This window comes from Bison bison, unplaced genomic scaffold (assembly GCF_000754665.1).
Source record: "Bison bison bison isolate TAMUID 2011002044 unplaced genomic scaffold, Bison_UMD1.0 scf7180017864489, whole genome shotgun sequence".
In the NCBI taxonomy this organism is placed as follows: domain Eukaryota; kingdom Metazoa; phylum Chordata; class Mammalia; order Artiodactyla; family Bovidae; genus Bison; species Bison bison.
The window spans coordinates 9750319-9764215 of record NW_011495048.1 but is presented as its reverse complement, the minus strand read 5'-3'; the positions used below and the strand labels follow the sequence as shown (position 1 = coordinate 9764215).

Sequence of the window (13897 nt, the reverse complement as noted above, 5' to 3'; positions counted from 1 at the left end):
ACTCCTTTTCCTATTTGGAACTAGTCTGTTGTTCCATGTTCAGTTCTAACTGTTGCTTCCTGACCTGCATACAAATTTCTCAAGAGGCAGATCAGGTGGTCTGGTATTCCCATCTCTTTCAGAATTTTCCACAGTTTATTGTGATCCATACAGTCAAAGTCTTTGGCATCGTCAATAAAGCAGAAATAGATGTTTTTCTGGAACTCTCTTGCTTTTTCGATGATCCAGCGGATGTTGGCTATTTGATCTCTGGTTCCTATGCCTTTTCTAAAACCAGCTTGAACATCTGGAAGTTCATGGTTTATGGCAAATAGATGGGGAAACAGTGGAAACAGTGGCTGAATTTATTTTGGGGGGCTCCAAAATCATTGCAGATGGTGACTGCAGCCATGAAATTAAAAGACGCTTACTCCTTCGAAGAAAAGTTATGACCAACCCAGGCAGCATATAAAAAGCAGAGACATTACTTTGCCAACAAAGGTCTATCTAGTCAAGGCTATGGTTTTTCCAGTGGTCATGTATGGATGTGAGAGTTGGACTGCGAAGAAAGCTGAGCGCCGAAGAATTGATGCTTTTGAACTGTGGTGCTGGAGAAGACTCTTGTGAGTCCCTTGGACTGCAAGGAGATCCAACCAGTCCATCCTAAAGGAGACCAGTCCTGAATATTCATTGGAAGGACTGGTGTTGAAGCTGAAACTCCAATACTTTGGCCACCTGATGCGAAGAGCTGACTCATTTGAACAGACCCTAATGCTGGGAAAGATTGAAGGCGAGAGGAGAAGGGGACAACAGAAGATGAGATGGTTGGATGGCATCACTGACTCAATGGACATGAGTTTGAGTAGAATGGGAGTTGGTGATGGACAGGGAGGCCTGGTGTGCTGCAGTCCATGGGGTCACAAAGAGTCAGACACGACTGAGTGCCTGAACTGAACTGTGTATTTCCCATGGGAGCAAAGGTTCATTGTTTGCTTATTATATGTTCTAGTGACTTTATAGAACAAACCGAGTAATGAGAACCAACTGCATGTTTTTCTTTCCTCTATGGTTAATGTTACAGCAGCATTTCAGTTATCTAATTATAAGCTGCAAAAAAGGATATTGGAACCTGGTCTGCCATAAAACAATAGAAAAATATGCCTACCCATGAAAAAATCTGGAGTAATAAAGAACAGAAGATATACAGTAGAAGGTAGAAGAGTTTTGATGTTGAAAAAAAAGTTTTTGAGAAAAGATAAATTTCCTTAATTGTACATTAAGGAAAGAGATTAATGAAAGACTTTCTTCACCCCACTGTTCAATTATAACCCTCAAATTTTGTATATCCTTTATCTTGTACATATTTTTCCTCCCCTTTGGCAGTTGATATTGAAAGCTGAAGGTTAAGACAATTGTTATGGGAGGGAAAGTTTAATTGCTTTGTATAATCTAAACATCTTTTTTTCTAGAATGTACTTTCAAACATAAAACTTACTTTACAAATTTCTCTTGTTTACTTTTTGCAGGTGATTCAAGTAGTTTATGTGTTGCCCCATCTCTAGTTACAGATCAACATAGATGGACTATATATCATTCCAAAGTAAATCTCCCAGCAGCATTAAATGATCCTAGATTAGCAAAAAGAGAATCTGACTTCTTCACAAAAACATGGGGATTGGACTTTGTGGACACTGAAGTCATACCTTCATTCTACCTCCCACAGATCAGCAAGGAACATTTTACAGTGTATCAACAGGAAATCTCTCAGGTAATATCTAATCTTTAAGTAATAGGTCAAAAGTGAAACGTTTCTTGTTTGATTTATTCTGCCAGTTGTGAGGTAGTATCTCATTGTGGTTTTAATTTGCTTTTCCCTGATGATTACTGATGGTGAACATCTTTTCATGTGTCTGTTGACCATTTGTATGTCTTCTTCACATGGCTCCTGTGGGGTTGTGACTCAGCCAGTGGCTGTGGGCCTACTGGAGGGATGGGGCTGAGTCCCCATGTGGCTGTCTGCTCAGCCTGGGGTGGGCTCAGGGCTGGGTTCCCAGTACTAATAGACTAGAGGGAGGGTTCCAAAACGGTGCTTACCAGCACTGGTGTCATTGCAGTACAGCATGCTCCCAAAATGTCTGCTCCCATTATCTCCATTCCCTAGAGGCATCCCAGTTGCCTCCTGCCTCTTTCAAGTTTATCCATTGACTTTCGAGCAAGCTCCTTTCAGATAGCTGTCTATGGCTAGGTCTCAGAGCATATGAGATTTTGTAAACAGCCTTTCAGAGCAGAGTCTCTGTTTCCTATAGCTCTCCAGCTGTCCTGAACATAAGATCCTCTAGTTTTTAAAGTCACACATTCTGGAGGCTCATCTTCCCTGTGCAGGACCCTGGACTGGGGAACCTGAGGTGGGGTTCAGACCTTGCTCCTTGGGGAGGACCTGTGTGATTGTGATATTTCTCCCATTTTTGGGTCCCTGACCTACAGGTATGGGTCATACTTTCACCTCTCCTACCTGTGTTGTTGTGGTTTCTTTTCTGTGTCTTTATATTGTGAAAAATCTTTTCTGCTATTCTTCAGGTTCTCATTAATAGTTACTCTGTAAATAATTGTAATTGTGGTGTGTCTGTGGGAGGAGGTGAGTTCAGATTCTACTTCCCCATCTTGGCCACCTCCACTAGTGGTTTTAAATGGTAAATTTTTTGTTATGTATATTTCACCACAAAAGAAATAGACAAGGGATCTGAACAGGCATTTCACCAAAGAAGAGATGCAGATGGCTAGTAAGCATATGACTGAGAAGGCAATGGCACCCCACTCCAGTACTCTTGCCTGGAAAATCCTATGGATGGAGGAGCCTGGTAGGCTGCAGTCCGTGGGGTCGCTAAGTGTCGGACACGACTGAGTGACTTGACTTTCACTTTTCACTTTCCTGCATTGGAGAAGGAAATGGCAACCCACTCCAGTGTTCTTGCCTGGAGAATCCCAGGGACAGCAGAGCTTGGTGGGCTGCCGTCTATGGGGTTACACAGAGTCGGACATGACTGAAGCAACTTAGCAGCAGTAAGCATATGATGGAGAAGGCAATGGCACCCCACTCCAGTACTCTCGCCTGGAAAATCCTATGGATGGAGCCTGGTGGGCTGCAGTCCATGGGGTCGCTGAGAGTCGGACAGGACTGAGCGACTTCACTTTCACTTTTCACTTTCCTGCATTGGAGAAGGAAATGGCAACCCACTCCAGTGTTCTTACCTGGAGAATCCCAGGGATGGGGGAGCCTGGTGGGCTGCCGTCTCTGGGGTCACACAGAGTCAGACACGACTGAAGCGACTTAGCAACAGCAGCAGCAGTAAGCATATGAAAAGTTGTCCAATATCATCTGTCAGTCAGGAACTGCAAATTAAAATGAGGTGCCATTACATGTCTTTTAGAATGATGAAAATCCAAAAAGCTGTCAAGACCAAAAGCTGGCAAAGATGTGACTAATAGGAACTCTTATTCATTGTACGTAGGAATGTAAAATGGTACAGCCACTTTGGAAGATAGTTCTAGAATACTGCCATCAGAATTCTGAATATTACTAACCCAGCATGATTTTTCCTTACCACATTGCACTTTCCCATATGTCCTAGGTATGGTATTTGAAAGATAACAGTGTTAGTGGTCATCTAATCTGAAATCAGAGTGGAGTTTCTTTCTGACTTTTTTTTTTGGATTCAGAGGATGTATTAACTAATAATCTGTCTTTCTATTTTGGGTGTATAGGTTTAAAATTTTTCTTCCTTATTTTGAAAAAGTTGCTTAAAAAAAATTTGGCTGTGTTGGGTCTTCGTTGCAGCATTCGGGATCTTCCTTTGCAGTACATGGATGCTTCAGGGAGGCATGCAGGCTTGAGCTTCTCTTTAGTTGTGGGTGGGTGCCAGTGTGAGGGTTTCAGTAGTTGCAGCTCACAGGCTTAGGTGCTCCAAGGCACATGGGATTTTAGTTCCTCCACAGGGATTGAACCCATATCCCCCTGTGTTAGAAGGCAGATTCTTAACCATTAGTCCACCAGGGAAGTACCCCCATTGATTTCTGTTATAAAAATAAGGGTTTTTTTAATTGACTTTTCCACTTCATTCCAAATTTATGGAGATTTTGCTGTAACTGTATAAAATGGGTAAGTATATAGACATTCATGCATCTAAGTGATATTTGGTGTATTAAGCATACTTGTTACTTGTATTTAAGTTCAAGAGGCTAGTGATATCATATTAGAAAATTTTAGAACTTATTTGGTATATCCTGATATTCTGTTGTTAAATATTTTAATGCTCTGAATACTCATATTGCCACATAGCATTGATAATATTTATTTGTCTTCTAAATAGAGAGAAAAGATTCATGAGAGATGCAAGAATATTTGTCCTCCTAAAGATACCTTTGACAGAACTCTCTTACATACTCATGGTAAGAATATTTGCTGTTTGTAGCATAGCATAAATATTAATGAACAGAATCTTAATTTGGGGACCTTGTTAACTGTAATATCTAATTTTTATTTCTAGCGAAATTTCTATAGCCTACAATCATAATCTTTTGTAAAACTGTTAAAAAGAAAAATCATGGATCTGATGGTAGTGTTATCCTTCAGTTCAACAAATACTTTTTTAATATTCAGGTACTTTGTACTTTGCTTGTTGCCTAAAAATACAGGAATAAGAAATAGTCCCTATTCTCATGAAGCTGATGGTTTCCTGAACAAGGTTAAACAAACCAATTGCAGCACTGTATATTGAACAATAAGTTCAGCATGGTAATATTGTAAAGAGTTCCTAACTTAGGTTTATGAAAACTCCTAGTTAATGAGGATTGTCTGTGTTTTAAACTATCAAGAAATATTTATGTGGAAAAAGGCATTCCAGGAAAGGAAACAGTTTATGCAAAGTCTTAGCATATTCTAGACCTGCAAGAACTTAGTATGCTGGCTCTACTGTGAACCAGAAATGAGCTGAAGAAGTAGGTAGGAGTCAGATCATGAAGAGCCTTGTGTATCATGCTAAGGAATTTTTCTTTTCTAAAAGTAGTGTAGAGCTCCAAAATATTTTAAATCAGACATGCTCAGAGTTATGATTATTCATTTCACTGTAAAAACAGTTGTGGATAGTAAATTTATAGATGATAAAACTGGAGGCAAGAAGAAAGTTGAAGGCTATTGCCATAATACAACTGAGGAATCATGTGTCCCTAATAGCAGTTATAATGAAGATGGAGAAAAAATTAGATCTTTAAGATATGCCTCAGAAATGGATACACAAGTTTTGGTTGTCAATCGTTCGTTAGTAATGGAGCAAGATGGTTAAAGATGATTCCCAGATTTTTTACTTGGACAGCTGGCCAGGTGAGAGGTACAGTTTGGTGAGAGAGGTGATATTGGAAGAGCAGGAATTCTGGAGGAGATGGAGGGTGGTTTAATTGAAGTTTTGCAGAGAAGGAGAAGTCTGTTATTTAACCCAAAGCTCAGGAAAGAGATCTAGGCTGGAGATACCAAGTATGATAGATGTTATCATAGACCACATGCTGGCCAATAGCATGGTAGCTGAATCCAAGGGCCTAGGTGGGATCACCTAGGAAGATGTGAGTAGTAAGGAGAAAAGAATGATAGAACAGAAAGCTGTCACATTTAAATGGCAGTAGAAGATGAGGTACTTGGAGACTAAAAAGTAGTAGTCCAAGAGTAGGAGAGTCAACCAAGAGAGAGTTCCACCTTAGAAATAAAAAGTAGCTAGAATTTCAAAGAAATGTGAATGATTAGTCCACAGTGTCAGAATACTTCAGGGATAGAGCAAGTTGGCACAATGAGAAGTCTCTATGGATTTGGCGATTTGGGAGATCTTAGGGAGAACATTTAGACTGAAGTAGTGGTTTCACTTTTCACTTTCATGCATTGGAGAAGGAAATGGCAACCCACTCCAGTGTTCTTGCCTGGAGAATCCCAGGGACGGGGGAGCCTGGTGGGCTGCCGTCTATGGGGTCACACAGAGTCGGACACGACTGAAGCAACGCAGCAGCAGCAGCAGCAGCAGCAGCAGCAGCAGTAGTTACAGAAATGTCAATAGTGTGTGCTAAAGGAGCAAGTATAAAAGTAAGAAGGGGAGACTGCCAGTATGAATGTGACTTGAAGATCTGAGATGTAAAGTTTTGACTAGAGGGAACAGAATCCTTCTAGTTTGTTTCTATTAGTAGTTGTGGTAGAAGGATGTTTTTGCAAGGCCAGGATTAGATGAGGCAAGAGAGATATTTGCATAATCCTGAGGGTGAGTGCTTCCTGAAATTTGCACCTGAGATTCTCCTTTGCCTTAGTCTACACTAGGCCCTGGGTTTTATCTTTCTTCATCATCATCATTTTTTTTTTTTTTTTTTGATGGAAGAGAACTGAGCATGTTTGTATGGTAAGAGGAAAGGCCTTCTAAAAGGTTGCAAGTATGGAGAGGCAGGGTAGTTGATGAAGTGAACTCAGAGAAGAGGCAGGAGAGGATGGAGTCTAAGTACAGAAAGCTGAGTTTGGAAAGGAGGGTGCCTTGTCTTGAGATCTGATTAGAAGACGAAGATGAAGGAGGTTCATTTTCAAGAAGCTTGTAGATGATACAAATTAAGATGTCTAAGAAGAAAACTAATATGGTATTAAAAAAAACTTTGATCAAAGAAATTCTGGATGGGATGGTAGATATTTTGAACAATAAAAATAGTATTTCTGTAAGATAGTACCAAGCTTTCTGTGTCCATTTTAAAAAGATTTGAAACGTATTTAGTTGTTTTATTGCTACTATACAATTGATAAAAATTATTTGAAACATGTCTTATTCAGCACTTTGCCTACTGCTAGACATAAGGAGGTGTTTATTTATTGAAGAAAGAAACTTAAATGGTTATTTAGTTGTGACCTAGTATAGTGTTGAATCTGTCAAAATATATTTTATGGAAATAAAGTGAAAACAAGTTTTAAAAAATCATATTTTTCCTTTTCTTTTTAAAAATAGATAAATCCAGGACAGATCTGGAGCAAGTACCTAAGGTAACAAAGCCTGAAAAATGAGAATACAGCTTTTTAATATTTGATCTTTAATTTTGTCTTGAAAGAAACTTTCACTGGGCTGTTTTCTGATGCTTTGACCACTTTGATTTTTCTGGGACTTTATTGCATCACTTTTATTTGCTCTGTTTTGCATTATCAGTCTCTTCTTTATCACCAAAAACTACAAGTATATTTAAATCTCGTCATTAAAAAAAAAAATTTGATCTTATTGCATCCTCAGTTGCTCAGTCAAATCTGACTCTTTGCAACCCCATGGATTGTAGCCTGCCATGTTCCTCTGTCTGTGGAATTTTTCAGGCAAGAATACTGGAGCAGGTTGCCATTTCCTCTTCCAGGGGATCTTCCAACCCAGAGACTGAACCCGCATCTCCTGCATCTCCTTCATTGGCAGGCCAATTCTTTACCACTGAGCCACCTGGGAAGCCCCCACTGATCTTATTACCCCACCAAATTATTAGAGATATTTTCTTTGTATGAAAATTTGTGTAGAGGCATGTAATAGATGAATGTGTTTTTGTTTTCTGGGGAAAGAGTCCATTGCATTCGTCAGATTCTCAGAGGTCTATATTGCTTTTTAGGGTGAGAAGAGACAGAAAGATGAAAGAAACAGGAAAGGGCAGTCATGTTTAAAGTTCTTTGATTTCTACAAAACAAAATTCAAACTCTGTAATTTAAGGCCCTTAATTATTCATTTCCATCATAGTCATACTCTTAACTTTTGCCTACTAATCTTAGACATTCTTTATTTTTTCTTTTTTACACATTTTTTACTTCAGACTTTTTGCTGGCTTCATGCTTTATTTGCACTGTTCCTTTAGCCTGAAAGACTTTTACCTCTTCATATCTTATCTTGTATAGTTTCTTGCTTAAATGGCAACTTGTATGAATACATTTCCCCCCAAATGAAGATCATTGGACCCTTTGCCAAACTCTCATAGCATTTTATCTAGATCCCTACTGTCCCTTTTAAGACATTTGTCACTCTTTTCCTTATAAAATATTTATGTATATGTTTTATCACATCTTTGTGGTGAAAGATCCTTGAGATTAGGATCTCTGTAATAATTTAGCTTTGTTTCTACCTTAGTGCCTAGCATAAGAATAAATCATCATAAACATGTATTGAATTAATCAATCCTTTTAGTTATACTAGAGGGATTAGAAAATATACTCATGTCCCTAGTTAGATTTCCCAATCATCAGTTAGTTCAGTTCAGTTGCTCAGTCATGTCCGACTCTTTGTGACCCCATGGACTATACAGTCCATGGAATTCTCTAGACCAGAATACTGGAGTGGGTAGCCTTTCCCTTCTCCAGGGGATCTTCCCAACACAGGGATGAAACCCAGGTCTCCTGCATTGCAGGTGGATTCTTTACCAGCTGAACTGTAAGGTAAGCCCCTTGTGTTTAGAGATGGGGTTAAATAAATAAATTTTGTAAAGTATGAGGTAAATAAAGCTCTTTATACCTTTCTAAGAGAGTTTGGTCTGTCAGTCATGGGAATTCACTGAGAAATTTAAAAAGAGAACTTGATTATAATAGTTACAGTTGCATTTTAATGGTATGTCTGACGGTAGTATAAAGCATGGATTAGGGAAGGATATCGGTAAGTAGCCATTTGCTGTAATCCAGAGATAGATTTTTATATACATAGCTTGTTATGGCAACCCACTCCAGTACTCTTGCCTGGAAAATCCCATGGATGGAGGAGCCTGGTAGGCTGCAGTCCATGGGGTCACTAACAGTTGGATATGACTGAGCAGCTTCACTTTCACTTTTCACTTTCATGCATTGGAGGAGGAAATGGCAACCCACTCCAGTGTTCTTGCCTGGAAAATCCCAGGGACGGCGGGGCCTGGTGGGCTGCCGTCTATGGGATCGCACAGAGTCAGACACGACTGAAGCAACTTAGCAGCAGCAGCTTGTTATCACTTCCTTTTTCTGTATATGTCTGAGATTCAAGTTAATTATTTTAATGAAGGGGATATTAGATGTAAAGAAAATGTTTATCTAATTGAGGGAAATGCATTTTTTTATTAGATTTTTATGAAACCAGATTTTGCCTTGGACGATTCCTTAACTTTTAATTCAGTTTTACCATGGTCTCATTTTAATACTGCTGGTGGAAAAGGAAATCGTGATGCAGCTTCCTCAAAGTTGCTACAAGAAAAGGTAATTTTTATTTTTTCCATGTAGAAAACTATTTTAATCAAATGATACAATTGGGTTAGCCAAAAAATTCATTCAGATTTTTTGTGATATCATACAGAAAAACCTGAATGAACATTTTGGCCAACCCAATATTTGTGTGTGTTCATAATTAGTTATTTAGTAAGCACTAATTCCTTTAATTTCATCCTTATTGTTACTGATAATTTGAACCCTTTAAATCTTAACTGATAAAGTAACAGTATTCTGTTTCAATACAATACCAGTTGTTCTGTTGAAAAGGAAAAGCTTATTGTCTGAGTGCTTCTTATACAAATCAGCAGTTGACAGAAATTCAGATGAAAGGATGTAGTAGATAATGCAATTAATTGTTTTACATTTATTCCAAATAATATATTGGCTAATTTTATATTCTTTATGATTTAAATCACAGAAAATGAACTTTTCCTAAGAAACTGTTTTTCCTCCTTTACACATAGTAATGATGATTCTTTTGAAGCAAAAATATCATAGTTAAAAATTACAGTGTTCATTTAGCTTTGCAAAGCTTTGCAAAGCCTAGCCTTTTGCATGTCTGCAGTTTTTCAAAATCTTATATATAATGTTCTATATTTCAGAAGTCAACACCTGAAAGTCATTTAAAATGTAAAACTTTAAACAGAACTCACATATCAAGACTCTTGTAAAACTGGAATAGGAAGTAAAGACCTTTGATCTCTGTTCTTTCCTAGCACTCAAGTTTAGAACATTTCTGAAACTGACTGTGGTTCCTAAACTGAGATGAAGCATTCCGTTGTAGTCTAATGACAGCTCTTGGCAGTCTGAAAGCTTGTCTCATGTGGGTTATTCAATAAGTTGGGTCTAGTCCTCTTCAACTGAAGAAAGGGCGACTTAGGAAAGGAGAAGAAATGTGAGGAAAGAATTATGAGTATGCCTTCCCCATAGTTGAAAAACGAGTTCCCTTTTTTTTTTTTGGCAACATTTTCATCTATGAAGGTTTTCCTTGAGTAAAAATAAATTCATAAATCTTAGGAAAAGGATAGATTTATGGACATAGACTCAGTCCCAGACTGCTTTTTTACATTCCAAGTATATCCCGTTGTATACCTTAAAAGAGAAAAACAACAGAAGCCAATAAAAATTTCATCAATCTATACAAATGCTTTTATGAATACTTTAAAAAATTGTTCCCTTTATAGAATTTTTAATAGGAAATGAATTATGAAAATATTATGTCTTTGAAAAGAATATATCAATGGAATATTGATAAATTACAAAAATCTTTGAAACTCAAATGAAATACTTTTCTTATGCTAAATGTTAAGAGTGACTAATGGATTTTTTTTTTTTTTTTGGTAAGTTGCAAAATCAGCTTTGTTACTTTTACATTTTGTTTCCTTCTCATTCTGCTCTATTCTTAGAAAAGGAATGGAAAACAGGATTCGAAGACAGGATTCAAACTTACTCTATGATTGATGACAGTTGTTTTATCTTGCTAGTTTTAAAGAGGGGATGCTAGCAAGGATTAGAGAAATTTATATCTTATCGTGGTGCTGCTATCCAAAGTTGTGTTCTGCGATGAGATTAACGAGTTCGGTTTAGAATGTAAATCATTGTACTGTTTCCTTCATTAAGAAAGTCTTTCCATGAAAAATTCTAGCAAAGTTCCTCTTTTCGTCTTGGACCTCTTGAACAGTTCACAAACTGGCAGCAGCATATGGACTGCATTTCGAGTAGCACTGTCTTAAAGGAGTTACTCGTTCTCCATTTTCTGAAAATTGAGTTACTTTAGCTTGTGATGTAACTAAGTACTTTCATCTCCTTATTGCTTTTTAGGTAAATAAATGAGCAGTCATTGAGGATAAAAAGAACAACAGCGAAAGAGTAGAAATGCAAGAGATTTAAACTATAAAAGAATGTCTTGTTTGTAATCTATTTATTAATATATTATTGAAGGAGCCTTATTGAAGATATGCATCATCCTGCATAGTTTTAAGGAAACGAGCTTGGTGACCAAATAATCTCTTAATTTTATGAGTCCTAAATGTAGAAAGCCCATTAACCCTTTAACACTGTGAATTCTGAGATGTTCAGAGATAATTCTTGAAGTTTGAGCTATGGGTTGAAGACTCTAAAAGTAAAAAAGTGAGAGACAAATAGAAAGATAATATAGCCAAAAAAAGACATATGCAGTTTTGAAGGAAGAAAAGACAACTCAAATTTTAGGACTCCATATTTGAAATTAGAAAGCATTTTTAATATATGTTACTCTAGGAATTAATTTTGATAGTGTTACTGATAAACTATATATGAATTAATTGTTTCAGGCTTCTATCAGTCATTTAAGAGGAAAGCACATTGGAAATAACGTGGATTTTATGAATTGATAAAAGAATAATTGCTGAAATGTAAAATAAACAGCCCTGGGGGAGAAAAAGATCCAAATGAATTCTGGTACATTCTACAATTAGTGACTTGATCACCAATCTGTCTTTCATGAATTCTGTAGTGTTTTGAGGCAGCATGGTGCAGTAGAAAGAACTTCAGTTTTTGAGTTAGACAAACCTGAACTCAAATTTCAGTTTTTCTGCTTACTAATTATATGACTTTATTCAAGTAATTTAAAGTTTCTAAGCCTTAGTATCTTCATCTGTAAAAGAAAATAATAATAAAACCTGTATTCTAAGACTGTTGAAATTAGTAAATTATATATATATACATATATATAAAATACCAGTTCCTGATACATAGAAGGAAGAAGTCAATAAATAATAACCTATAATTATCTTTCAGTCAGATAAATGACTTGATATTGGTGATAATGATGATGTGTAGAGGTTAAGAAAATCAATATTCTCTCTCTCTCAGATCTTAGAACTTCTGAAACTAGCTTATACTCTGAGGTGACGGTGGGGTACTTTTACTTTCTAGAAAGTAGTTGGTGTTTGGAGGGCAGTAGTGGCAGGAGCAGAGGAAGAAGGTAAATCACCTACTGTGATTTTGTCTTACATTTATTAATCTTTGGGCTCTACCTTTCATCACCTTTCTATTTTGTGTGCCTAATAGCAAGCATCATATAATCTAATGGTTCACACAATGGGATTTAAAATACATGTAGAAATATTGTATCATTTTCAGAAAACATTTGGATAGTTAAAATATACTTATAACTCTGATTTTTTTTTCTTTCCTCTTAAGCTGAGCCATTATCTGGATATTGTGGAAGTAAACATTGCTCACCAGATCTCTTTACGTTCAGAAGCATTTTTTCATGCAATGACCTCTCAACACGAATTGCAGGACTACCTCAAGAAAACTTCCCAGGCTGTAAAAATGCTTCGAGATAAAATTGCACAGATTGATAAAGTAATGTGTGAAGGATCACTACACATTTTAAGACTGGCACTTACCAGAAATAATTGTGTTAAAGTATACAATAAACTGAAGTTAATGGCCACTGTACACCAGACTCAGCCTACAGTACAGGTGTTGTTATCTACTTCTGAATTTGTTGGAGCATTGGACTTAATAGCAACAACACAAGAGGTTCTACAGCAAGAACTTCAGGGCATTCATAGCTTCCGGTATGTCCATTAAGTAAGCCATTAGAAATAGTGTTAAATTTTCAAAGGATAAATTTTAGTGTGTAATGAAAACTGAAAAAGTATGAGTGTATTTAGAATTACATGGGTATTTTTTTCTTCTAGATTGACCTGTTTAATATTATCATTCTAAAATTTTAGTCTTACCCTAAAATCATAAGGACCAATATTTACACAGATATTTGGATCAGTTCCGTTTAGTTACTCAGTCGTGTCCAACTCTTTGCGACCCCATGAACCGCAGCACGCCAGGCCTCCCTGTTCATCACCAACTCCCAGAGTTTACCCAAACTCATGTCCATTGAGTTGGTGATGCCATCCAACCATCTCATCCTCTGTTGTCCCCTTCTCCTCCCGCCTTCAATCTTTCCCAACATCAGGGTCTTTTCAAATGAGGCAGCTCTTCACATCAGGTGGCCAAAATATTGGAGTTTCATCTTCAACATCAGTCCTTCCAATGAACACCCAGGACTGATTTCCTTAAGGATGGACTGGTTGGATCTCCTTGCAGTCCAAGGGACTCTCAAGAGTCTTCTCCAATACCACAGTTCAAAAGCATCAATTCTTCGGCACTCAGGTTTCTTTATAGTCCAACTCTCACATCCATACATGACTACTGGAAAACCATAGCCTGGACTAGATGGACCATTGTTGGCAAAGTAATGTCTCTGCTTTTTAATATGCTGTCTAGGTTGGTCATAACTTTTCTTCCAAGGAGTAAACATCTTTTAATTCCATGGCTGCAGTCAGCATCTGCAGTGATTTTGGAGCCCCAAAAAATAAGTCGGCCACTATTTCCACTGTTTCCCTATCTATTTGCCATGAAGTGAAGGGACCGGATGTCATGATCTTAGTTTTCTGAATGTTGAGCTTTAAGCCAACTTTTTCACTCTCCACTTTCACTTTCATCAAGAGGCTTTTGAGTTCCTCTTCACTTTCTGCCATAAGTGTAGTGTCATCTGCATATCTGAGGTTATTGATATTTCTCTCGGCAGTCTTGATTCCAGCTTGTGCTTCATCCAGCCCAGCGTTTCTCATGATGTACTCTGCATATAAGTTAAATAAGCAGGGTGAC

General features: G+C 37.4%; 1 protein-coding gene across 4 annotated transcripts in view; it reads left to right on the top strand.

Annotated features, from left to right (window-relative positions):
- Positions 1–13897, top strand: part of VPS54 (vacuolar protein sorting 54 homolog (S. cerevisiae)) — a 102345-nt gene that overhangs the window by 27307 nt on the left and 61141 nt on the right. For 3 of the 4 annotated variants that reach the window (XR_827307.1, XM_010863310.1, XM_010863312.1), the window contains exons 3-7: positions 1506–1747; positions 4347–4425; positions 6996–7030; positions 9092–9223; positions 12419–12804. Coding sequence is in view for 3 of the 4 variants with exons in the window: in XM_010863310.1 (XP_010861612.1) it covers positions 1506–1747; positions 4347–4425; positions 6996–7030; positions 9092–9223; positions 12419–12804 (874 nt within the window). In the remaining variant the exon portion in view is untranslated. The remainder of the gene's footprint in view (positions 1–1505; positions 1748–4346; positions 4426–6995; positions 7031–9091; positions 9224–12418; positions 12805–13897) is intronic. The other variant, XM_010863311.1, reaches the window with a different exon arrangement.